A 25,952-nucleotide genomic window follows, 5' to 3' on the forward strand; every position below is an offset into this window, starting at 1 on the left:
ATTCATATGCAGTATTTAATATATTTACAGTATATAAATGTATACCAGGGCATAAATATGCTTCTTGGTTAAATCTGTGCTAGTAGCCAAGGGGACTCAACACTTGGATGTCATCACCTCCAGCAGTGAATGGTTCATAGCACGGCATTGCTCCATTCTGATTTCTCCTCAAATCACACATTATTGTACCTTTCTCCCATTTTATTAGGTCAGGGAGAAACAAAGGAGAAAGACCCTGAGCCGAGTGGACTGATAGCTTCCTGTTTCTAGTATTTCATGCTGTGAGACCCCCACCTTTCAATCCTCACTCAATCTTAGTGTATCTTTATTGCAAAATATTAAGTAGGCCCAGCTATGGTGTGAAGTAGGGTGAGTCCTTGAACTTGGCCATTTCTTTCGTTGGCTATAATCTGTGTCCAGAGAACAACAACATATACCACTCTTACATGTCTTTTTGTTGGTGGCAGAACAAATCTGGCTGTTCTTAGGTCTTCCCAGTTCTGTACTCAGGGATCACTCCTGGTGGGCTTGGGGTACCATGTGGGATGCCGCGGGTTGAACTTGGGTCAGCCACATGCAAGGCAAGTGCCTTACCTGCCATACTATTGCTCTGACCCCCTATCTTACACATTTCTTTTTCTTTTTCTTCTTCTTCTTCTTGGGTCACACCTGGCAATACACAGGGATTACTCCTGGCTCATGCACTCAGGAATTACTCCTGGTCATGCTTGGGGGACCATTTGGGATGCTGGGAATTGAACCCCGATCAGCCACATGCAAGGCAAACGTCCTACCCACTGTACTGTTGCTCCAACCACTCTCTTACATTTCTTAATTAGGTTGTAGGTAGCTCAGTCGTGAGAAAGATCAGACTAAACACACCGGACTATTGTGAAAGCTCCCAGTAATTGAGTGCAAATTAGAGGGACTAATTGTTTGACCAAAACAGCTCCTGTAGCTACAGATTACTAGCCATCATTTGGTATTCTTGATTGAGGCTTTGAGAGATGAAGTCAGGGCTTAAGTAACGACTTAGGTCACATAGCTGGAAAGGCAAGCCCCTGGGTGGGTGCCCACTAGAGGGCGTTGGTTTCATCGTCAAGAAAACAATAATTTCCTGCCCACATGTCACTCTCCGTGGCTCCCACCCCTCCAACTGGCCACACCTGGACCTCACAGATGGGGCTGGGTATTGACAGGGTGGCAGGATTTGGCCTGGCCCGACCCACTGTTAGCATCACTCTGGGAACAGCAGTTGGACACACATCCTCCCAATGCTGGTACCTCCCTGGCCCTGCCAGCTGTCTGAGTTAGCTGCTGGCTTTTGCCCAGGAGTGTGTAAGAGCAGCTGGTGGAGAAGCAGATGTGATTTTTCCATCTTGCATTAGTGCAGATCTCATGCGCAAGTCCCTTCTCACTCTGTCTCTGTCCTCCCCAGGCATAGTGGGAACCTGCCTCCAGCTCCCTTTTGGCCAGGAGAGAAGCACCAGACACACCCACATTCTAAGATAGGGGGTGCTTTTCTATGGAATGGCATGGGGACATCTACTGAGGGGGCATCTAAATCCAAGAATACACATTTGTCTGTTTGTCTGCTTGCCTATCTCTTCTGTACATCTGTCTCTCTCTTCCCTTCTCCCCCAGTCTTCTTTCCTTGAAGAGAGGAAGTTAAGAATGAGCTTTCGTTGTTTATGGAGTTGTTCCTCTGACCTAGGAGAGTAGGGCAAAGGAGGAGGTTCCTGCTTTCAGCTGTAGTGGAAGGAAGAGGATGTGGATGGCGTGTCAGCACATTGCGGGGCCCTGGCCTCTCAACTGACATCTGGCTCTAGGCAAGGCCTCCTCATCCTTCTCAGATTCCAGGTCACTCAGGAGAGGACATTGAGCAAGATGCTCCCTGAGGCTCTGGCCAGTGCAAGTGTCTTGGGAGCCCTGATACTGTCTCCTATCTTTGCCTGAGGTCATGGTCAGCCCCTCTGCACTTGCTGCCAGATTCTCAGAGAATTGTTTTGAGGCTTCCCAGGGAGGGAGGAGAGAACAGTGAGAAAATGCATGAGAGTAACAGTGGCGGGTTTATGCTTAGGGGGACAGCCAACAGCTGTGTTGGATAGAAGGGGCTTTGGTTACATTCTTACCCATAACATCCCAGGCTCTTTCTCATTCAGAGAGTGGATTTGGCAGATAGACTCCGTGCAGGGAGAAATGGAATAATAATGATGATAGATGGGGCCATTTCCTTAGGAGGGCTTTAGTGTTAATTCTATGATTCATTTCTTGGCACCTCCGATCTCCGTTGAGATAAAATCTGACATTGATAAGGGCGCTGAGGCCACAGACAGCTGTCCTCAATAGAGACTGGTCAGACAAGCAAGCAGATCAACTGAAGTCAACCCTGAAGTCTGTCCATGCTCACCAGTACTCTTCTCAATTGCTCTTGCCAGTTTTTCAGTGTGTTGACTGTCTTCCAATGGAAATACATCCCCTTTGCCCCAGGGGCCAAGTCCTGAGTCCTCAATGAGATACAGAGAGTTTTTGCTTTGTTACCAGTGAAGCTCCAGCCTGTCTTCCTTGACTGGTGCATTGAAACTCTGCAGACTCTCTGTTGTGGAATGAGTGGGTATGCTTAAGGTGGATTTTTTTCACTAGATGATTGGACTTGCCTACCTGTGTACTTGTTCATCATCTTCCCTTTCACTGGCACCTCTCAGGACAGTGGCATAGATCGACAGACTATGTAGAACACTGTAGAACACTGCACGCAAGCACAGTTCTGGTTGCAGCAACCTGACTTGGGCAGATGCTCATCGGTCACTTCTCTGTCCTTCTCAGGCCTCCATCTCTGTCTTTTTTCCAATTTCTGCATCTGGCCTCATACTCAGCCCACGACATGGACCCACCTGGGTATTTCTTGCTTGCGAACAGATCCGTCATTTCTCTTACTGCAAACAATTGGGGGGAAAAACAGTTAAATAGACCTTTGTATCTTCTTTCAAATAAAGAAAATTGTCATCTTGATGATCCAAGATTTAACATGCATCTTAACTAAGGTCCTTTTGCACAGAAACCACAAGTCATTAGAGTTATGAGCAGCAATTATGTAGAGCCTGGGTATTTGCACAGCAGACTTTCTTAAGGAGAAGCTTGTAATTTTTTTTGTTTGTTTTGTTTGAGGGCCACTCCCAGTGATGCTCAGAGCTTACATCTGGGCACTTTCACAGCAAACTTGCTTAAGAAGAGGCTTGTAATTTGTTGTTGCGTTTTTGTTTGGGGGGGCCACACCCACAGTGCTCCTAATTACTCCTGAGTTTGTAATTAGGAACTCATTCCTGGTGGAGCTCGGGGGATCATAAAGTGTGCAGAGACCAAACCTAGGTTGGTTGTGTGCAAGGAAAATGCCTTACAATCCTTACAGCTCTGAAGGTCATGGTTATTTTCTGTTTCTCTGTTAGAGCTGATAATTTAATTAGAATGAGTTTGGGATTGAGGGGTTTCAGTTTTTACTTGGGGCCATGTGATTTGCAAAGAATTTCTACCTACATCCCCCCAGTTGCACACATAAACTTTTTCTAGGTTTCTATTTGGAGTCTTCCTGTTATCAGTTTTTATTGTAAACTCTAATCTTTGGTTTGAGAGGTATAGACAGTTTAATTTAATGTGCATTTTACCAATCTCTCTTCAGGTATAAATCATACAGCTTGTGATATCAGTATGCTCAAGTGTAATACAAGTCACTAGATTCCTTTAAAAGGGATGGTGAAATGGAAGAATTAAAGTATATATTCATGCGACCGACCTGGGTTCAATTCCTCTGCCCCTCTCGGAGAGCCTGGCAAGCTACCGAGAGAGAGTATTTTGCCCACATGGCAAAGCCTGGCAAACTACCAGGTATTCGATATGCCAAACACAGTATCAACAAGTCTCACAATGTTACTGGGCCCGCTTGAGCAAATCGATGAACAACGGGAGGACAGTGACAGTGACAGTGATTCACGAGGGGCTGAAGCAATAGCACAGTGGGTAGGGCATTTGCCTTGCACGTGGCCAACCCGGGTTTGATTCCCAGCATCCCATATGGTTCCCTGAGCACTGCCAGGAGGAATTCCTGAGTGCAGGAGCCAGGAGTAACCCCTGTGCATTGCTGGGTGTGACCCAAAAAGAAAATAAATAAATAAAGTTCATGAAACCTTAGCCTTTAGGTCAGAATTTGAAGTATAAATGTGTTATAATATGTTGCATATCATTAGATATGGGCTGGAGTGATAGCACAGCGGTAGGGCATTCGCCTTACAAGCGGCCAACATGGCCGACCCGAGTTCAATTCCTCCGCCCCTCTCGGAGAGCCCGGCAAGCTACTGAGAGTATTCGATATGCCAGACACAGTAACAACAAAGTCTCCAATGGAGATGTTACTGGGCCCGCTCGAGCAAATCGATCATTAGATATGATATAATAAAAGCATTTTTTAAATTTTGGCCGAGTGCATTTTTATTGACATTTAATTTATGCATTGTGCTATGATGCTTGTTATAGAAGCATCTAATCTGAATTTAGAAGAAAATCTAGTTTAATGAGAACAAGAGTACACCTTTCATGAATCCTGTATTATTTCATCTACTCCTCAAAACAACCTAGGTAAGTAGAAGTTCTTCTTGTTTTGATGAGGAAATTTATCTCAGGAAATTTGCCAGGGATTATGCAGATCTTACATGGTAGAACCAAAATTCAAACAAACTCAACCCATATTATTTCATTCTTTTTTTTTTTTTGCTGGTAATTTCTGTTGAAGTAACTGCATTATGAGCTGTGAGTTTCAGGTGTACCTCATTATGAATCATCACCTCTGTGCCATTGTTCTCCACTGGAAGTCCTTCTCACCATACAATTGATCTCTTATGTTTTCCCCATCCCCTCCCCCCTTGGGATGTGTGTGGGGGGTGTCCACCCAGCCTTGTTTAGGAGCTATTCTTGGCTCTGTCCTCCGGAGTGCCTCAGAGGACTACATCAGTGCCTGGGATTTAAACCAGGATCAGTGGGATGCAAGACAAGTGCCTTAAATCCTGTATTCTCTCTCTCCAGTCCATGATTGATCTCTTGTTAACTGATTTCTCCTCCCACTTTCATCCTTCCTTTCTGGCATCTATTAATTTCATTTTACAGTCTAAAAGTTTGATTTTGTTTAATTAATTAATGTATTCAATTTCTCTCTGTAACACATGAGTGAAAAAGTACAGTATTTGTTGTTCTCTGTCTTATTATTTCATTCAGCATGAGACTCTATCTCCATTCACATTCTTTTTGAACTTTTTGAACTTTTGTAGGGTCATGTTCATGTTAGACTTGTACTGTACAACTTGAGCTGTCCCCATCCCTGTCCTTGGGAACAGCAGGATTTCATCTCTGTTTATAGCTGAGTAGAAAATCTCTGCGTATGTACCACATTTCTTTGATGGGCACTTAGGTTGCTTGCAGCTCTTGTCTATTGTAAACAATGCTATGATGAATATGGGGTACCTCTATCTTAGTCCACATCCTTAACCTTTCTAGAGTGCTGCTTTAAATCTCACCTTTCCCCCCCACTCCTCCTTCTGCAGGTTCAAGACACAGAGTTGACTTGCTGCGTGTTTAGGGTTAGGTCTTCAGTACACAATTCTCCTGCAATCATGGGAGGTGTGAAGGCTAGTCAGTTCTCTCTTCTCTGCATGTGGTTCTTCTTGTCAGCACTGCCCTGTGTCTGGAAACTTTCTAGTCTTTCCATGGGGATCAGTCTTGCTTCCCAGCAGGTTAAAACAGCTCTCAGGAGTTGCACTTACACAGCCAGCTTTCGAGGGAGCTTCCCATCATTAGCCCTGAGGCAATTTTTGCATTAAATTAGCAAGAGCATTATGGGGGACTCTTCTGAAAGGCAATGAACTGAAGCAGGCCTTTTTCTGCTGTCTGGTTTTACTGTATTGAGCTTTTAAAACAATGGAGGACATTTTTTTTCCCAATTACAAAAATAAAAGATGATGGTCATAGAAACAAAAGAACAAAATTAGGACAAAAATGAACTATAATGAAAATCACTCAGAGATAGCCATTATCAAATTTATGAGTATACCCATCTAGAAATGGTTTTCACCATATATAAACATACATATGTGTATTTATTATTTATTAACATGATGCCACATATTGTTTATGCTGTCTTATGTCCTACTTGTCATTCCACTGTGGCCTCTTTTCATGTTTTAAATATTCTTCTATTGCATAATATTACATATATGCGTATTAGCCTTGTTCTTGGGGGGTTCTTCTGTTGTGCTCTTTTCCAGGGAAATCTCTGCTTTCCCATCATTCCTTCTGCTCTATAATAAACAATTGGCTTTCTCGAGGTGCCTCTTTTTGCCTCCTTGTCCTGTCCTGTGGAGTGTGTTGACATTCATAGGTATGGTGTCTTGGGTCCTGGAGCTACACATCTGGAGAGGAAATTTGTGCAATTCTTTCCCCTTCTCACTGGCTTAACCTGTAAGCTGGTTTTAATTTCACATTTTCTGGGTATGTGTGTGTTTGTTTTAAAGGCTTCTCCACCCCTTAATCCTTTCAAGGAGGCCTTTCAAATATCATACCCGCTCTAACAGACAATCTATGCCCTAAATCTTGGTGAGATTACTTTGTTTAGAGATATTGATAAATTCTGAGTGGGTTTTCTGCTTTGTGCAACAGAATTGGTTTAAATTATGGCTTTACTGAAAGGAAGGACTTGAAACAATTTGGAAGGTTTTACTGCAATTCTTGACTTCCTGAGATTAAGTCCTAGCTTCTCCCCACCCATTCCCCAGCTCCACCCCCAAAGATTTGTTTTTGCTTTGTTCTGTTCTTTTTTTTATTTTTAAATTGCAGGTAGTTCATTCTATATGCTCTTCTGGACCCCACCTCCTCTCCTTTTCTCTTTTTTTGCTGTAAAAATAAGAAGGAAACATAGTTTCCCTTGGTGAAGGGCAGGAAGAACAATTAGAAATTTGTTGCTACAATCCTTTCAATTTAGCGACTAAGAAAATCTGGACCAAAGACGGAAAATAAATTGCCAAAAGTCACACAGCAAAGTAAGCTTTAAAAACAAAAAAGGCATGGGACTCAATTCTCTTGCTCTCATTCATTGCTTTTCACACAGATTTTTTTTTTTGAGAGGGGTGTTTGGGCTAAAATGTACCACCCTAAAATTCCTAAGTCAAAGTCTTAATTAATATGCAGTCACTTCAGAGAGTGACCATGTTTGGAGATGGGTCTTTCAAAAGGTAATTAGGTTACAGGAGGTCGTTAGGGTGATCCTGATCCAGTGGATGGCATGTAAAAGGAGACAGAAGAGACAGATGCACAAAATGAGTTCAATGTGAAGACAAAGCGGGCCCTCAGCCCTGCTGACACCTGCATCCTGGGCTGTCAGCCTCTGTCCTTGTGGCACAGTGAGTTTCTGTTTGGTTAAGACACCCAGCTGAATAAGTTTATTTGGGTAGACCTGGAAAACTGATCAGGATGGATATTATAAAGAACTTAAGATATTAAAAAATCCAGTGATATGGAGTATCATTCTAAGTGACTTAGAAAGAGAGGAACAGAGATAGAATGAGTGCACTCATATGTGGAATATAAAATAACATAATATGAGATTGACACCCAAGACAGTAGACACAAGGGTCAGGAATATTATTCCATAGTTGGAAGCCTGCCTCATGAGCTGGGGGAGAAGGCAGCTGGAATAGAGAAGGAATCACTAAGTCAATGTTGGTTGGAGGGATTGTTCGGGATGGGAGATATGTGCTGAAAATAAAGGACCAAACATGATAGCTTCTCAGTATCTATATTGCAAACCATAATGCCCAAAAGTAGAGAGAGAGTATGGGGTAAATTGTTTGCCATAGAGGCAGGGGGAGGTCTGGGATGGGGGTGCAGATACTGGGGACATTGGTGGTGGAGAATGTGCACTGGTGGAGGGATGGGTGTTCAATCACTGTATGACTGAAACTCAAAGTGAAAGCTTTGTAACTGTAGCTCATGGTGATTTAATTAAAAAAAAAATCCAATGATGCCAAAGTCTATTTGCACTGAGTTTTCATCATCATTTTATCTGTGACCTCCTTATTACGTGCCTAGATTATAGTTCTTATTAGCCCCATTTTACAGTTGAGGAAAATGAGGCTTATTGAATTAATTGATCTACCACTGCACAGTTTTTTATTCACTGAGTTGAATTAATTGATCTACCACTAGCTAAAATGTACCACCCTAAAATTCCTAAGTCAAAGGCCCTCCTTATCTGACTTTAAGACTCTTACATTGCTGCTACTTTTTTTTTTTTGGCTTTTTGGGTCACACCCGTCGATGCACAGGGGTTACTCCTGGCTTTGCACTCAGGAATTACTCCTGGTGATGCTCGGGGGACCATATGGGATGCTGGGAATTGAACCTGGGTTGGCCACGTACAAGGCAAATATCCAACCTGCCGTACTATAGCTCCAGCCCCACATTGCTACTTCTTAATAAGGAAGTTAATCTAGAGTTTAGGAACTGATCCTATCTGGATGTTTAATGTTAAGAAGAAAACATAATGTACTTCAAAGTCCCAATGACTTGGAGTCCACTTAATCCAAGTCAGGGACTGAACAGGGAATATTTGACTCCAGATTTTAGGATTAAAAATAGAAATCAGGTTTGGGCTGGGATAAAAAAGCTCAAAGGACTGGAGTTAGGCTTCTGTGCAGAGGTCAAGTTTCTTCCTCAACAGTGCTCAGCATCTCCAAGCACCATAGCCCTGTTGGTTGTGAGTGTCACTGCTGAGCCTGGCAGCCTCACATCACCGGCTCCTCCAGCACAATGGGAGCCTCTCACCAGAAATATCAGAAATATGTTAAAATATAATAATACAAATATGTACTGTAGCAAAAGGGGAGGCCATGATTACCTTGACCCCAGTGTTTAGAGAGAAGGATGAAGAAGGAAAGAAATGAAGTGGGGAGGAAGGGAATGAGAAGTAATGGATGAACAGGGATTGGGGCTGCAGTTATACCAGTGATGTGGGTGAGAGGGGTTAGTCATAAATCTGAAACACAGGCTCAGCAACACTGAAACCATGAGACCTAAGCTGCAACCCCTGAAATGTTGTAATGTGTCTGTTAAATTTGGGATGGGGGGTGAGGAGGGAATCTGGGGAAATGGGTGGAGAGAAGTTGACATTGGCAGTGGGGTTGGTGTTGAAATATTATACGCCTAAAACTGAACTCTCAATAACTTTGAAAATCAATAGTCCTTTAATAAAAAATAAAAATATAAAAATTGGAAATAAGATCAAGGAACATTTTTAGATGATCAAGGTATTTGAGTTCCACAATCAAGTCTTCCCAGCATCTTACATCTTAGTAATGCAAAGTGAATAGCTGACTCGTATTAAAGAATGAATGTAGTGGTGAACCCCAGGCTCTGCAGCAATTTGACCCAACTGAGAAGAATTAATTTCCCGCACTGGGTCTATTTGCTGACATAGAAAACCATGCTCATTGCTTCTGTAATGGGAACAGATTTGGAAACTGTCTTTGCCAGAGTATTACAAGAATGTATTTTAGCAAGACCTGATATAATTACTGTTAACCAAAAAAAAAAAAGGAATTAAAAAAGCCAGTAAATCAAATTGAGTTACTGGTAAGTCCAGTGTCAGATTACAGGACATATTGAAATATAGTAGCCTTTAAATTTTTAATGGAGATACTTCTCTTACATATGCCTTTATGGTTTTATGGTCTATAGATGCTTAAAAATTTAAATTGAATTGAACTGAACTTCATTGGTCAGGAGACACAGTGAAGTTCACAGGTAGGTGGGGAATCAGGGAGCTGGCTCAAAGAAGTAGAGCACATGATTTATGTACCTAGGAAGGTCTAGGTCCAGTCCCAGCATTGCATCGTCTTTGAACCATCCAAGCTCATGAGCACTGCCAGATGTGTTCCCACCCTTCCAAATATGAGGGATAAAAGGGATACTGGGATTGCTTGGTTCAGTTTAGCTGGACACTAGCTTTATAAATTTAGTGTCTTTCAGCACCACCTAACACACAGCTTCAACTGTGCCTTAAGAACCTCATTTTGCAGGGGGGTGAGGGTGGGGGAGACGGTTGGGGGCCACACTTGGTATATTCCATGCTTATTACTGTCTTCAGGAATCACTTCAGGGAGGGACCATATCTAATGCCAGGTCTCAAACTTGATCTTGGCTTCAGTGGTTCCACATGGCCTGGTCTAGCTGTCTGGACCCACCACTGCCACTCTTGCAATTAGTTTCACCCATCCTCTCCTCTGCTTGCTCTGGACTAGAGGCTTTATCTCCAGCTCAGAACCTCTGTCCATGCCAACCCTCCTAGTGGGGAAGACTTTCTAAAAGCAGGTTTTCACTTTCTCACTCAGCTCATTCAGAGCTTTGTTTAGCTCTTGGGATGCTTGCCTATAAACCTAATCAGAAGCTGTCTCAGTTTCTCTTCTAAGACTACCCCAACCCCTTATGCTCTTTGAAAATTCCCTTGTCTCTGTCAAAAATTACACTACTGGGAGTTTTCTTGTTCTTTAACTTTTCAACCATAGCCGTAAACTGGCAGGGGAATCTATTTTGTTTCAGGCTGTATCCCTAGAACAGTGAACAGGAGGGCTTTACAAACATGCAGTGAAGAGATGAATGAACTAGTGAATGGAAAGTCGCTTTATACCAATCTGCTGTCCCCTGGTTCAGTGGTTTGCAAAGACGGGTGTCTAGAAAACAGGGTTTTCAGAGAGATAGGATCATGCCTTTGTCAGCCACACGATGTCACCAAGGCTAACCTTGATTGAATGAGACTATGAATGAAAGATGGAGAGACATGGGGTAATCGTAACAACACCAAAACATTACCTTGCGACTTCTCTGTGGTTTGGGGGAGAGCCTGAGTTTTCCGGGCATGTCAAATGTACAACTTGCATCTGCAGCTATCAACTTCAGTAATCACAACCCCTTTTGAAACATTTATAGTAAAAGATCCTTGAGGGGGAAAAAAACCAGACTATTGTAAGTATTGTAACTGTCAGATAGCGATCCTTGGAAATAGAGGAGAATATTGTCATAAATATGGTGAGGCCCGAGGCACAGGGAAGGATATCTGGAATGTCAGCCTGGTGTTTGCAAACTGAAATCAATCTTGAATACCTTTTTGGATGGTGCCTGTTTGTAAAACCTTAGATCACTGCTGAGGAGAAGAGGCTTTTGACTATTGGATTAACTGCCCACTGGTCTCAGTTTTGAACTCTGATCATTTCAAGGACTCCCTCACTTGTTCCTATCTCAAGGATTCTTTCCCTTCAGAGTTTGTCTGACCCCGAGATGCCCTTGATCTCAGAGCATGTGCCGTTTTCTCTGTAGACAAGTTTGGGGCCTTGGAGTCAAAAATAGCGAGAGCTTTAATAACCAGCTATCTTGGATGAAGAGATGCAGGCGTCCAGGCAGACAGGAGGCTGCAACCAAGTGTCTGTCATTGCTTTGTTGACTCTTTGTGTCAAGAAGGGGCGGGCAAAGAGAGTGAATTCCTCCATCCCATTTCTCCTCTTTGGGTAGTATGTTTGGGTTCATTTAGGAACTTTGTTGAGGCATGTGTATATATATGCAAATTAAAAAAAATGAGAGGTCAACTTCTTTCTGAGACTAGAGGTGGGTGGAAGGTAGGCCTTCAGATGTAACTTGTTCTATTTAGGTCAAATTTTTAAAAATCCTTCGTTCATTGAGTTCCTCCTATGTGTCTGAGCTTAATCCTCACCTCAGTACTTTTGTGACAGATTTCGTTTTTCCTCCAGTTACACCCAAAACTCTGACTCCAGAGTTTTCATCTCTATTTCTTTATTTTCATTTCACCAGGCTGCTCAGTTCTGATTCCCAACTTGGGTTCTTTGACCCAGAAGAGATTGTGGAGGTCCTTCTCTGCATTCTGCTACAGACACAGTCTCTGAGGTCTGCACTCCATGTGACAGAGCAAATTCATGGCCTTCTCTGGTCTTTGAAACTGCTTTTCTCCCACTTTCTCTCTCCCAGGACCCTTTCTGGGGTGATGTGGTATGAGCTTGAACCTCACACTGTCTCTCCTCTTAAACACATCCACCAATGACAGTTTGCAGAAGTTGCATAAGCCAGTGGTTGTGTGCTATCACCACAATCCCCAGGCAGCTCCTGCCAATTTTCAAAGTATAAGGTCAGGCTTAGAAAAGGACCCCTGAGGCCTGCATAAATAGCTGGGGAGCAATTGCCTGTCATTTGAAGGTGCCACTCACACTTTCCAAGGCCTAAGCTCTCATTCATCCCCTGGGATTGCTTCTGGCCAGCCTTCAGACTTACTGAAAAAGTGTTTTATTTTTGAAAAGCAGTCGGGTGGGGACTTGTTAGGCTTCCCTGTCATTCTAAAATTCCAGTGAGAGCCAACTGCTCGTCAGAAATGATCAATGAAGAGAACCAGAGGGAAAGGGGGACTACGTGTTGACATAGCAACCCTGCAAGCCAAGTGCCTTGGTTGGGGTCACTGAGTCATGGCCAGGATCCAGGACTCCTGACTGCCATTCTGGTGGTTGTTATACTTTCCTTTGTCACTTTTTTTCAGTTTGCATAGCCATTTTTATCATGGATTGAGTAAAATCCAACCGTTGGCACCAGACCATTCTCCCATTTCAAAGCCTATTTTACTTCCTGTCTGTTGGTTGAGCAGTTCTCCACAACTACTACTATTCAATCGGTGCCTTTGCTTCCTTACTCTCCTCTCTGCTCTCTGTTTTGATTAATGCATCTTTCTTGGCTGCTCTGCTTTGAAACTCTAGGACTCTTCACACATCGCTTTCCATTCCCCTTTGGTTACTAAGTTGATTCCAGCTCTCTCCAGAAACACACAATCCATTTTTCAATTCATATTATTCTCCCACTGGACCATAGCCAGTACCATATTCTTTCTCCTTCTCATAATTTTCTTTCTTTAAATTCCTTTTTAAAAGAAATGTCACATGCATTCTACAAAGTAGCCAATTTAGTGAAAAGAAAGAGAAAACAAAAAACTACAAAGTTTCCCATATTCCTTGGCCTTTCATCGCTTCCTCCTTCTGTATTCAACGTTAATAATTTGGTTCACACACTTCCAGACCCTTCTCCTGCATTCACAAAACATTATAAACATATTTACATGTGGTATTGTTTGTTTGCTTTTGTGGAATAAAATTCGATAATACACATTATCTTGCAATGTGCTTATTTTGAACATTTCTTCCATACAAACATAGATTTTCTGTTTAGAGAATAACTGTATAATAATTTGTAGCGTGACGGTGTCATAGTTTGTTAACTTGTGTCTCATCATTGAGTATTCAGGGTGTGGGTTGGATGGCTTCTGTTTGTCTCTCCAGACCTTGGCGCCAGCTTATTTTACCCTGCTGAGTTCTGATTGTCTGGTCTTCATCCAGAACATCTTTGCCCTGGGGCTCCTGGTTGGATTCAGTTCCTGTGACTCTGCTAGGAAATTGGAGGAAGGATGAACAATGAAGTCAGGGTTGCTTACCCCTGCTTCCTTCTACCAGGCACTGTGGAGTGACTGTGTACCTCCACATGAAGGTCACAACTCTGCCACTCTGCTCTCTTCACACAGCTACCTCTGCAGCTTTGGGACCTCTCTCTCTCTCTCTCTCTCTCTCTCTCTCTCTCTCTCTCTCTCTCTCTCTCTCTCCTCTCTCTCCCTCTTTATCCCTATCTCTCTCCCTCTCCCTCTTCCTCATCCTCTCTCTTCTCTTTCCCCCTCCCCTCCCCACCCCTCCCCTCCCCTCCTTTCCCTTCCTTTCCCTTCCCTCATTATCTCTCTCCCTCCCTCTCCTTTCTCTCTTCTCTTTCTCTTCTCCTCTCTCTTTCTTTTATTTTTCTCTCTCCCCACCTCCCTCCCCTCTGGCCTGGATTCCTTGAGGGCTGCCTGCTGTTGGTCATACCCCCAAACTCCACAGCCCTTTGCTTGCCTTCAACCTTTCTCACACTTTAGGAGATAAATCTCCTGGGACTGGAGCTATCGGATAGCGGGTAGGGCATTTGTCTTGCATGTGGCTGACCCAGATTCTATCCCCAGCATCCCATATGGTCCCCTGAGCACTGCCAGGAGTAATTCCTGAGTGCATGAGCCAGGAGTAACCCCTGTGCATCACCAGGTGTGAACCAAAAAGAAAAAAAGATAGAAGATACATCTCCTTTGTAATCCAGTTTAGTTTTCTGCCTGTTTTCTGGCCCCCCAAGTGATATGTGTGTGTAAAAGTTTAGCGTTTGCTTATGCTTTCTGCCAGTTGCTGACACCATCTTCCATTCTTGCTCTCTATTGTGGCCATTCTGTTTGCTTGCATTTTGTTTGCATGTTTAACTCAGCATTTCACTGATTTTCTCAGAATCTGTCCAAAGTCTCCAGCATCTACAGAGCAAAGGCCCAGCTTCCAGGCAGCCATTGTCGCCTTTCTCTCTGGGATCCTGTAATTCAGAGTTCCCAACCAATTTCATAGTCACCCACTGACTTGTATTGATGTGCTGGTTTTCCCAGTGTCTAATTGCATGATATCAGACCACAAGTTAAACTTCCTAAACTTCCTTTTCTTCATCGATTCAATTAGGGTAGTGCTATTCTATCATTTCATATTATTTTATTTTTTTGTGATTAATTGATCACAATGTGTAAAAGTCTCCTAGGAGTTTTTGCCACTTAAGAAGTCTTCAGTCAATGTTAATTTTGAATTATTGCTCCCTGTGATGTACGTGTCAACACACTGCATGTCCAAGTCAGCTATTTCCCAGAGCCCACCTTGACAAGACTTCTGTGGACCTTTCATTGATTCCTACCCTCCATGTCCCTTCTCTCTTTCAACTGTCCTTTTTAGGGCAGTTTTAGATTTGCAGAGAAACTGAGCAGAAAGTATACAGTTTTCATGTACATCCCATCGCTCCCCCATTCAAAAGCATTCCCTATTATTTACCTATAGAATTGGCATATAACTCAATGAATCAATTGGTATGTTACTAATTTTATAATTTTACACCAAGGGTCACTCTTTATTGTACTGATTTATGGGTTTGAACAACTACAGCATGCCATGATGCACCATTAAAATATGGCCACTATATACCTTTTACCCTCCTCTCCACCTTCCCTGAATCACTAGTAGCCCCTTTCTCTATGATTCCACCCTTTTCCCTTATACTTCCCATTATTATTTGTGGCCATGGCTTATTTTTTCCCTACTGTTTCACCTTTGCTTCCCCATACACCTAGCATAGAACTTCCCAGTCAGTCGTCACACAAGAGTATGTTTCAAGAATGAAGGATTAAAACCCCCTTTTCACTAGAATCAAGGCCTGAGTTGAAAGCTCAAGGCACCCCCTTCTGATGAAGTAAGCATTTGGCTTCCATGGAAACTTTTGGGGCTAAAGGGACATAGGCTGGTATCTGAAAAAAGCTGGATTTCCAGTTTCCTAGTCTGCTTACGTATGTAAAAATCTCCTCTATAGCACATGGCAGTAACCTGTCCCTGTTTCATCCCTAAAATCACTGCTAATGATGTGCCTTCTTTTTTTCCTTGTACCGGGTCTGGCTTGCTTGCTAGGGCATCTTTGTTCCTCCCCTAGACCCATTGTACCCTGCTCTCCTCCCCAGCCTTCGCTGCTCCAGTTAGTTGATCATCCTTTAGGATCGCCAGCAATTTCTTCACTCTCTGGGTCCTCAGGCCCTGCTTTTGCCTGTGACAGGTCCATGTGGATACACACTGACCTGTGCAGATCCTGTTTAATTTGTGTGTGAAGTGTGGGATGATTGTCCTTTTGCTGCATGGCATCAATTTAGATGATCCTGGACAAGGACATTCAATGACAGTTGAACCGCACAGTGAGAAATTATGTCCTTTCCTTTTAATTTTTTTTTTAAATCACCTGCAGAGATCAAGGAGAAAGTCCCAGCATGATGCTCTCTTGAGCTGCCTTTCAACATCTGCTAATCTTCCTTTTTTAAAATTAAGACCTCAGGTCTGAGTTCACCCTTCACAGCCCTTCTGAAAGCAGGGCACAGAGCCAAATTTTCACGGGGTTTCTACTGCATCCACTCATTCCTGGGTTGGCTGTCTATTTTTGGTTAATGGTATTGCTCTAGAATTTATGCAAGTCAGACCATATTTACTTTTAAAATGCAGCTATTTAAAGATGATACTAAGTGAATGCAGTAGCATTGATAGCAGGAAATGTCCAGTATCTTGAGATGTCCCCTATGTGACTAGAGTTTGTCTTTCCCAGATGCCACCTGGCCTTATCTTTTTTTTTCTTTTTGGGTCGCACCCAGCGATGCACAGGAATTACTCCTGTCTCTGCACTCAGGAATTACTCCTGGTGGTGCTCGGGGTGGGGATCATATGGGATGCTGGGAATTGAACCTGGGTCAGCCGCATGCAAGGTAAAAGCCCTACCCATTGTGCTATTGCTCTAGCCCCATGGCCTTCTCTTCTTAAGAAGGTAACATTCCTGCCGTAGAACCTCCTGGTAACTGCTCCTGACCTTTCCTTCTTAGGGCTGGTCTGTTTATCCACAGGGGCTTATTTCTGCCTAAAACTGTGAAGATGGAGAGGCCCTTGTTCAGAGGCTGGAAAGAAAGAGACACACACATTGCCCTCTAATTGGGGGCAGGCTGCATCCCTGTATAACCCATCTGTATCCTTAAATGGTGAAAGGCAGGTTGGGGAGGTGGAAATGCATGGAACTGACTTTGCTCTTCTGGCTCAGAAGACTGGACAGCCACCCACCTCCATAAACACCGCCTGTGGCAAATGCTTCCTGTCCCATTGCTCTGCTCTGGCATTCTGACCCTTCTGGGCCAAGCCAAGCATACTGAAGAGATGGAAAACTGTTTCCCATTTGTGAGGAATTCTGCTTAGAGCTTGGTGCTCTGAAGGGAGTGTTTCAGGTTGGCATCCATGCAGCACTGTTTGAAGGTCACTAGCATGTTTGAATGATGAGAGGAAGGAAGAATGTTTTGGAGACCTTCATGAGGAGATGTTTCGAGTTTTGGAATAGCCCATCCTGACAAAGTCTGCCCAGTTCTAACATGTAACAAAGACTCATCCAAGAAACTGCAAAGGACTTTTTTTTTCTCCCCAGCCTTTCCTTTTTCTCAGTCTCAATAGCATATTTGTCTCGGAGGGTCCTAGGAACAGATCCGAGCAGTGGGGAGGGAGAGTGGGCCCAGGGTAGGCTTTAGACCTCACCACCCACTCTCCCTCCAGCTGGGAGAGGGCCTGTAGATTTTTATCTCCTCAGAGAAAGAAGTACCCGAAAAGGGGCCATGGGAATGTGGCCTGTGGGGGTGGGTTCAAAGGGGACGCCTTGGCTGCTTCAGGCTGCTGGGGCAGGACCCAGAGCAGTTGCTGCGGATTGACTGCTGTCTCTGGAATTCCCTTTACAGCAAGGTCTTTTCAGTTTTGGTGAACAAAGTGCTAGTTCTGCTCTTCCTGAGGGTTTGTGAGAAGAGTTTCACAGAGGCCACACACACTTATAAGGAATCACAGTTGTGACATGAGTCACTCACATGTATAGGTCATTTGAACTGTGCTAGGTAGAGTCCAGTCCTATGGTAACCCTGCCAAGGGGTGAGTACCGAGAGAAAGGTATCACTGCCCCCATTTCACAGAGGAGGTAAGTAAAGCTCAGCGAAGAAGAGTCGTGGTGTGAGTCCAGATGCCTGTCATCACGGCTGCCTGTTTGATAGCGAAGTCCGGCCACATTCACTGCCTTTTCTGGAGACCACGTGGAGTGACCGCGCTCCCTTAGAGAAAGCATGCTGCTTTTTCTCTTTTCTTTAGACAATACTGATCTGTGGGGAGAAAAGCAGCTTCATTTCATTCATGTAGTCTAGCTATTCTTGGATATTCCTATGAGTGAGAGTGTGTGTGTGTGTGTGTGTGTGTGTGTGTGTGTGTGTGTATGTGTTTAGGGAGTTGTCTAATTACCCTGTTGGGAATTTATTTGAAATCACCACCTGTGTCTTCATCTGGACTTGAAAAGACCTTTGAGTCCCTAGCTGAGGGCAGAATATCTGTGTTTTATCATTGAACCCAGGCAATAATGTTTGATTTTGGAATATTTGTTCTCCATTTCTATTCATTTTCTCTGCTAGAGAGGAACATTCTTATTCTGAGCTGCCGGAGTATATAGAGTATGGAGAAAAAGGGTCTTAAGTGCTGGTCTTGGGCTGACTTTGTGGGGCGGAAATGTGAGGTCAAACTTGGTGTCCCTGGGGACTGGAGCAGTAGTGCAGTGGGTAGGGCATTTGCCTTACACGTGGCCAACCCGAGTTTGATTCCCAGCATCCCATATGGCCCCCTCCCCCAAGCACTGCCAGGAGTAATTCCTGAGTGCAAAGCCAGGAGTAACTCCTGTGCATCGTCGGATGTGACCCCAAAAGCAAAAAAACAAAAACCAAAAAACATACAACTTGACGTCCCTGGGATGGAATGGAAGTTGAAGATTAGAAAAGAAAAACAGAAATGAGAGTTAGCATCTCCAGTGGGCTTGATTTCAAGATTCCCTAGTTTCAGTCTCAGGCAATTTTAGCATTTTTTTGTTGTTGTATCAGATTTCTCTCTCTCTCTCTCTCTCTCTCTCTCTCTCTCTCTCTCTCCCTCTCCCTCTCCCTCTCCCTCTCTTCTTTGTGTCTCTGTCTCTCTCTATCTCTCTCTGTCTCTCTCTGTCTCTCTCTCTCCTTACTCCCTCCCTTGTTTTTCTTCCTATTTTTTAAAACTAATTCTTTCAAGTTGATTTATATTGTTGTAGTTTGGACTTGAACAGATTTCAAGGACCTGCACTGTCACTGTCACTGTCCTCCGGTTGTTCATCAATTTGCCCAAGCGAGCACCAGTAACATCTCCATTGTGAAGCTTGTTTTTACTGTTTTTGGCATATGTCATGGGTAGCTTGCCAGGTTTTGCCGTGTGGGCGGAATACTCTCGGTAGCTGCTGGGCTCTCCGGGGGAGGCGGAGGAATCAAACCCAGGGTGGCCACATGCAAGGCAAACGCCCTACCTGCTATGCTATCACTCTGGCCCAAGGACCTGCACTATTCTAGGTTCTCATTTAGTTGCACTAACACATGTGGGCCATGAGGGGCAGGGTTAATGCCCTGATTTTATAAATTGGCTTAGAAGTTACTGGACTCCTAAAGTTACCTACTGCAGAGAGTTGGTCTACAGTTTTAGGGCTGGAAGAGTCAGATTTAGTATCAGAGAGAAGAGCTTTATCAGAAAGGACCTCTTGTCATTATGTTTAAGACAGTTCATCTAGTTGATATTTTACTCTAGTGTGTTCTGCTCCCTGAATTTTTCCCCAAAGCATAGCCACCCATTTTATAGCCACCCATTTTATAGCCACCCATTTGTTTCTAGCCTGGACATGATGAATGACTGTCTTCTTCACTGCCAAGTTCCAACACTGTCTTTCAGATTCTTCTGGGCCTGAAAACAGTTCACTAGGCTGCCCTTGATAGTGGATCCGACACAAATGGAAATAGATATAATAAAGTGGCTTATTATTCACTTTAATAAAGATCAGGGGGATTAACTGAGGATCCCAGAAGCAGTATTTTGGGAGTTGAGACTTTCATACTGCTGTTCTATATGATTTTAAAAAAATAATATTAATGATATTACTTACTCCTTACTCCCTTCTTGTTTTTCTTCCTATTTTTTTAAAAACTAATTACTTCTTTCAAGTTGATTTATATTGAACTCTGGACACGGGGTCTTATTACTCCCTTCTCTGATAGATCTAGATCAGCCTCGAACAATTTAGATTCCTGATTGTGCTCTGTCAATTTAGATTGCTGATGATTGAGCCAGACACAGTTTAATTATCACTTGAAGAATTTCCACAGATGTATCTCCATGGCGTTAATTTCACTTGAATCAGCTCACCATTCTCTGGCATCCTAAGGGCCAGAAATAGCATTTGTCCCTTTGCTGACATGTGAAGGGAGTGATGATCACCCTAGGAGTGCATGGCTCTAGGCTGAGATATCCCTAGATGAAGGATGATCCTATTTCATATCTGGTCTGGCTTTGGGCAGTGACTGGCCACTTTCCAAAAACTAGATTACTGCAACTCTTGTTGGAAAGATAAAGAGCATCAAAAGAGCAATGAGCTCTGAGAGGAAACTCTTAAATGACCAAGATTATTATTATGAAGCTCTTACTCAAGATGCTCGTTCCCCCTCAGTCCTTGACACACACAAAAGGCCGGGACAGTGCTTTCTGATGCTGTTCTGTGACCTGGTGCTGGATTGGCTGAAGGCTATGTGTGAGAGCCCTCGTGGGGCTTACAAACCTCAGATTTGGTGTTTCAGAGCAGAGCTTGGGATCTTGATTTTCCTAATGTACACTTTAGCTTGGAAGCAAAATCCTAGCAGCGTCTCCTATAAAGTTGCAATTTTGGTAAAATATAGCCACTTTCCATAGAGACTAATTTTTTCTTAAAAACCTGTTTTGTGGCCACTTCACTTTCTGACACTGATGACCTTTTCATTACACTGACAGTATGCAGCTCTCACCTCACATTCATCTTATCAATGTTAAACAGCTCTCTAGGAACTTAGATCAAATGATCAAAAGACCTCAAGTGCTAAAACAAAAGTTGTCTTTGGTCTATCAAGAGACAAATGAACAACAAAACCGCTATTATACGTCAGTGTAGTTGTTTGAAGTAAACTGCAGCAAGATTAGGTGGAATTATTGGAAAGCCAGGATTCATGCTTTAAAAAAATATTCCTTGGCTGGAGACTTGACAAAGGAGGGACTGGTTGTTGGGAGCCAAATGGACAGGAGAAGGTAGACAGAACATGTCTGCAAAGGCTCAATGTCCAGAAAGTTTGACATGTGAAAAGCCACTGATCTCTTGATGTATGCATGATGAGAATGGGGTGGGTATCGTGACATAGGCCAGCTCAGATTGTAAATTGTGTAGTGGGAGTTTTATTTGACTTTAGGTCATCTTTCTTGTCACTTGGGTAGGCTTTTCCCCAAAAGCCTGGTTATATATGTATTTTTGAAAAATATTCTCCCTTGACAATACAGCATGATGAAATTTCTTATTCTCATGTAACACCTTGGGAGCAGGAGAAAATTAAGTGGCAATTTCTTGTATGCCATCTGGAGCTTCAATTCTCATTTTCTGTCCCTGTTCAAAAGCTTGTGTTTCTAAGTCAGTCTGTGTATTGGCCTTCTTTCTCATAGAGCTTGTGGCTCTTTCAAAGTCAGTGTCTGCCTTCCTTACCTTATCTCATATCTCTTCAGAGCTCAGCTCCCTTCCCATAGATCTTTTTCAGGTTTTCAAAGAACCAGAAATTAAACTTATCAGGGGGGTTGCACACATTGTTACCTCTACCTGAAAGAGTTCTCTGCTCTCAGCCCCATTTAAATCGACCTTCCTTGAAAAAGCTATTTCAGCCCTCCCCCACCCCAATTTCTCCCCAAATTCTGCAATGCTTCATGCAATTGTATGTTGTTTTATTTGTCTTGTTGACTTGACTGGTTTTCTACTTGACAGATTCTTACTCTAAGTTTTAAAAAGCAATGGCCTGGTGCAACACTTTTATTGCTATACCTTCCCCAGCTTCTTAATAAATAAATGTTAAGTAATTATTTGCTGAATGAGTGGATGACTGTTGTATGTGTGGGTAGGCGGGTGGCTGAATGAGTAGATAGACAAGTGGGTACATGGTTGTATAGATGAGCAGAAGGATCAGTGAATGAACAGATGAACATATGAGTGCATGCATGGATAGATAAATGGGTAGACAGATGGAGATAAATTCTGTATGTTGAACTTTTTTTAATTTTTATGTTTTGGGTCACACCCAGAAATGCACAGGGGTCACTCCTAGCTCATGCACTCAGGAATTACTCCTGACGGTGCTCGGGGGACTATATGGGATGCTGGGAATCGAACCCGGGTCGGCCTCGTGCAAGGCAAATGCCTTATACCCGCTGTTCTGTTGCTCCAGCCCCGTGTGTTGAATTATTAACAAAACCTACCATACCAGTCTACCATTCCATATTCATGCTGTAACTTCATTCGACCAGGCTCCTTAGAATTCTCTTCTCCCCCTTGAATCCAACAAAGCTATATCCACACCTTATGCTGTAGTTGAAGTGCCATTTATCGAATGAAATCTATGATCTCTAAACACATCAATGATTTTCTTTCCTGGAATATAAAATATATTTTTATGCTTTTTAAATAATCTTGGAGTGTCTGTTCGATTTCAGTCAAATCTGTTATCTGAATTTCATTTAGTTGCAATTTTAAAGACTTTTCTCTAGGGTCAGGAATATTGTTCAGCAATAGAGCCTTGCATGTTAGACCTAGGGTTTGATCCCTGGCACTACACATATAAAAATAAAATAAAATAACGAAATAATTTTCTCATAAGAAAATTTTTTTTCTCATAATGAAATTTTCATTATTTTAAATTTTTTCAGGGCACACCCAGCTTTGCTTTGGGCTTAGTCCTGGCTCTGTTTTTCTTTTCTTTCTTTTTTTTTCAGTACTTTATGGTACTAAAGTAATACACCTCAGAATATAATAAGGCAAGCATAAATTTTACATATCTCTTGCAAAGCCTGGCAAGCTCCCCATGACATATTCAATATGCCAAGCACAGTAACAACAAGTCTCACAATGGAGACGTTACTGGACCTGCTCATGCAAATTGATGAACAGTGGGAGGACAATGCTACAGTGCTTTACATATCTTCACCTTGAGCTAAATACTCTTAACTGTTTTTTCTTCTTGCAGTTTTCCAATATATAATACAACTTTGCATGTGTCAATAATATCAAAAAAGGTGTTAGACATTGCAATATATTGTAATTTTACTTTAAATGTATAGTGCTTAAGCTGAGTAAACAGTGCAAAGAGTGTTTCTCTGCAGTAGCTCTGATTCTAATGTCTTTGGTAAGTTGCAAAGCAAGATGTAAAACTCAGAATAAGGATTTTTGATTAAGGAGCAAACAAGGAAAACTGGCTCCCTAGCAAAAGCACCCTGACTCCGTGTAGAGTACGTCGAGTGTTGCATGTCTTGAGTAATTTGTTCTGAATAGGATCTTTAACACTCTGAATCCTTGCTGTGAAACTGACTCATGTTCTTCTTCTTTTCCAGAGTGATCGTCTTCTTATCAAGGGAGGCAGAATTGTCAACGATGATCAGTCTTTTTATGCTGATATTTATATGGAAGATGGTTTGATAAAGTAGGTATCTTAGTAAAGTATGAAGTTTCTTTCACTTTATCCTTTTGTATTCTCTTTAGGAATGCTTCTTTTTGATCTCTAGACTAGTGTCTCTTTATGTTTCATTTCTCCTTAAAAATGAATCTTCAGGTGGCTGGAGCAATAATATAGTGAGTAGGGCACTTCCCTTCACACAGCCAACCCAGGTTCCACCCACAGTACCCCAGATGGCTTCCCCTGTGACCCCAGCCAGGAGTGATGCCTGAGCCAGAAGTAAACTCTGAGCACTGTCAAGCATGGTCCCCCATCCCCCTAAAAGAAAATACATAAATAAATAAACACAAAACCGTGTCTTCAGGGCCAGAGAGGTAGTACAGAAGATAGGATGTTTCCCTTGCACGTGGTCTGCCCATGTTTAGTCTACGGCTTTACATATGGTCTCTTGAGGAGTAAACACTCAGCACTGCTGGATGTGGCCCCCAAACAAAACACAACTGAAAAAATCAAATCAGCACATCAACAAAACAAGCGTCTTTGTCTTCGGCTTTCAGCCTGGATGCATGCAGTGCCTTCAAAGTAGGGACTTTACTGACTTGACCTGGATGACATGAACATGGTGGAAAATCTCAATCAATGACGGATGCTGAGGGCTCCTTTGTGCATTCTGCATGGAGAGGTGCTCTCTACTTGGTGAATGGACAGATGTGTCTTCTGTCCTTAAAGTTGCTGGAAAATATGTGCTATGATAGTCCCCTAAAAAATAGAAGGCTTGTGTACTAAGTGCTAAAGGGGTTTAAATGAATATAGTGATTTAGAAGGACTTCAAAGAGCAAATTCCTCCAGAGAATGACTTTTTGGTGGCATGAGCTTTAAAATGGAACCCTGACTTAGGTGAACAGAACAGAAGGACATACATTTTAGGCAAAAATTCCAAATGAATGCATTAGGGATAAATTACCAAATGATTTGCCAAGGGCCAGAGCGGTAGTGTAGCAGGTAGGGTACTTGCACATAGCCAACTTGAGTTAAATCCCTATTACCACAAATAGTCTACTGAGCACTGAGCACTACTAGGAGTGGTCCCTGAGTAGAGCCAGAATTAAGACCTGAGTATAGTCAAATACCACCCAGCACCCTGCCCCCTCAAAGAGTTTATTATAGGATGATTATAAGAAGCACAGCCATGTAAACTTTACATATATAAATCTATATAGCATATAAGATATATTTATATTGTATATTTTTGGAGTTAAACCCAGCAGTGCTCAGAACTTTCTCCGGGCTCTGAACTCAGAGATAACTCCTGTGATCAGGAGACAATATCGGGTGCTGAAGATCAAACCCAGTTTGGCTACATGCAAGGCAAGTGTCCTACTATCTCTGCAGCCCCTAGAAGCTTTTTATTTCTCACAAGGATCGCCTTTCATCACTTAAGTAAGGTTCACCCCTCCTCAGATAAGATTTTGTCTAAAACCGGTATATCCAATCTATGAATAGTTGTCCCTGGCCTCGCTCAATTTTATTTTTATATTATTCAACTTCATTGGTTAATTCAAGACTCTAGTTATAGGAAACCTCATACTCACCTTTGAAAACTTGGGTCAGGTGTAGCTTTCTGTAGGTGAATATCCTGTACCCACCTGCAAATCTGCACTAGTTCCCCCTTCAAAGTGCTTGTGTCAGTCATACTTTCATTCTGTGAAGGCCCCTGAGAACATGGACCACATCTTCCTTATCTTCATGTTCTCTGTGCTTAGCTCATAGAAACTTGTATAGGAGTTACATTTTATTGAGTATAAGTGTGTGTGAAGCACTGTCCTATATGCTTTTGATCAATGTCCTATATGTCGCATTTAACCTTGACTATAATTACTGTGTAGTCTGGAGCTACTGTGTAGGCTGGAGCGATAACACAGCTGTAGGGCGTTTGCCTTGCACGCAGCCAACATGGCTGACCCGAGTTCGATTCCTCCAACCCTCTGGGAGAGCCCGGCAAGCTACCGAGAGTATCTCGCCCGCATGGCAGAGCCTGGCAAGCTACCCGTGACGTACTCGATATGCCAAACACAGTAACAACAAGTCTCATGATGGAGATGTTACTGGGCCCACTCGAGCAAATAGACGAACAACGGGAGGATCGTGATCGTGATAATTACTGTGAAGAAGTATTGTGAATGTTTTATAAGACAAGGAAAGAGAGAAACAGAGATACTAGCTTGCTAATAACGTGTTAATCCAATACACTGAACCTGAGAGTGAATGAATGTATGCAAATAATGCCAGCATCCTGACAATGGCCTAGCCTAGTTTCAACACTTTTCATATTAAAAGGAGAAATAGAAACATTGGACCAACCAATTAATATAAATTTGTTTCTCCAATGTTAAACCATAATTGAGTTTACATTTTTCTACTAAGTAGTATTTAAAAATTGTGTATGACTCTTTTTAATGGAGGCAACAACTTCCTCATTCGAAGGATTTAAAGCTTCCTCATTTTGGGGAGATGAAGCAGAAAAGTGTGCAGGTGATATTTTTACTTTGTTCAGAGTTTACAACAGGCATCATCAATTGGTCACAGAATTTTTTGCAATAGATTCTTACTATGAACTCAGAATCCATCCTCATGTGGGAATTTAGACTTTCATGACAAAGGT

At 42.7% G+C, this 25,952-nt stretch overlaps 1 protein-coding gene across 1 annotated transcript in view; it reads left to right on the forward strand.

Annotated features, from left to right (window-relative positions):
* DPYSL3 (dihydropyrimidinase like 3) overlaps positions 1 to 25,952 on the forward strand; it is a 66,352-nt gene that overhangs the window by 6,130 nt on the left and 34,270 nt on the right. The window contains exon 2 of the mRNA XM_056124421.1: positions 23,229 to 23,317. Within this exon, the coding sequence (XP_055980396.1) occupies positions 23,229 to 23,317 (89 nt within the window). The remainder of the gene's footprint in view (positions 1 to 23,228; positions 23,318 to 25,952) is intronic.

This window comes from Sorex fumeus, unplaced genomic scaffold, assembly GCF_029834395.1.
Source record: "Sorex fumeus unplaced genomic scaffold, SorFum_2.1 ptg000051l, whole genome shotgun sequence".
NCBI classification, from domain to species: Eukaryota; Metazoa; Chordata; class Mammalia; order Eulipotyphla; family Soricidae; genus Sorex; species Sorex fumeus.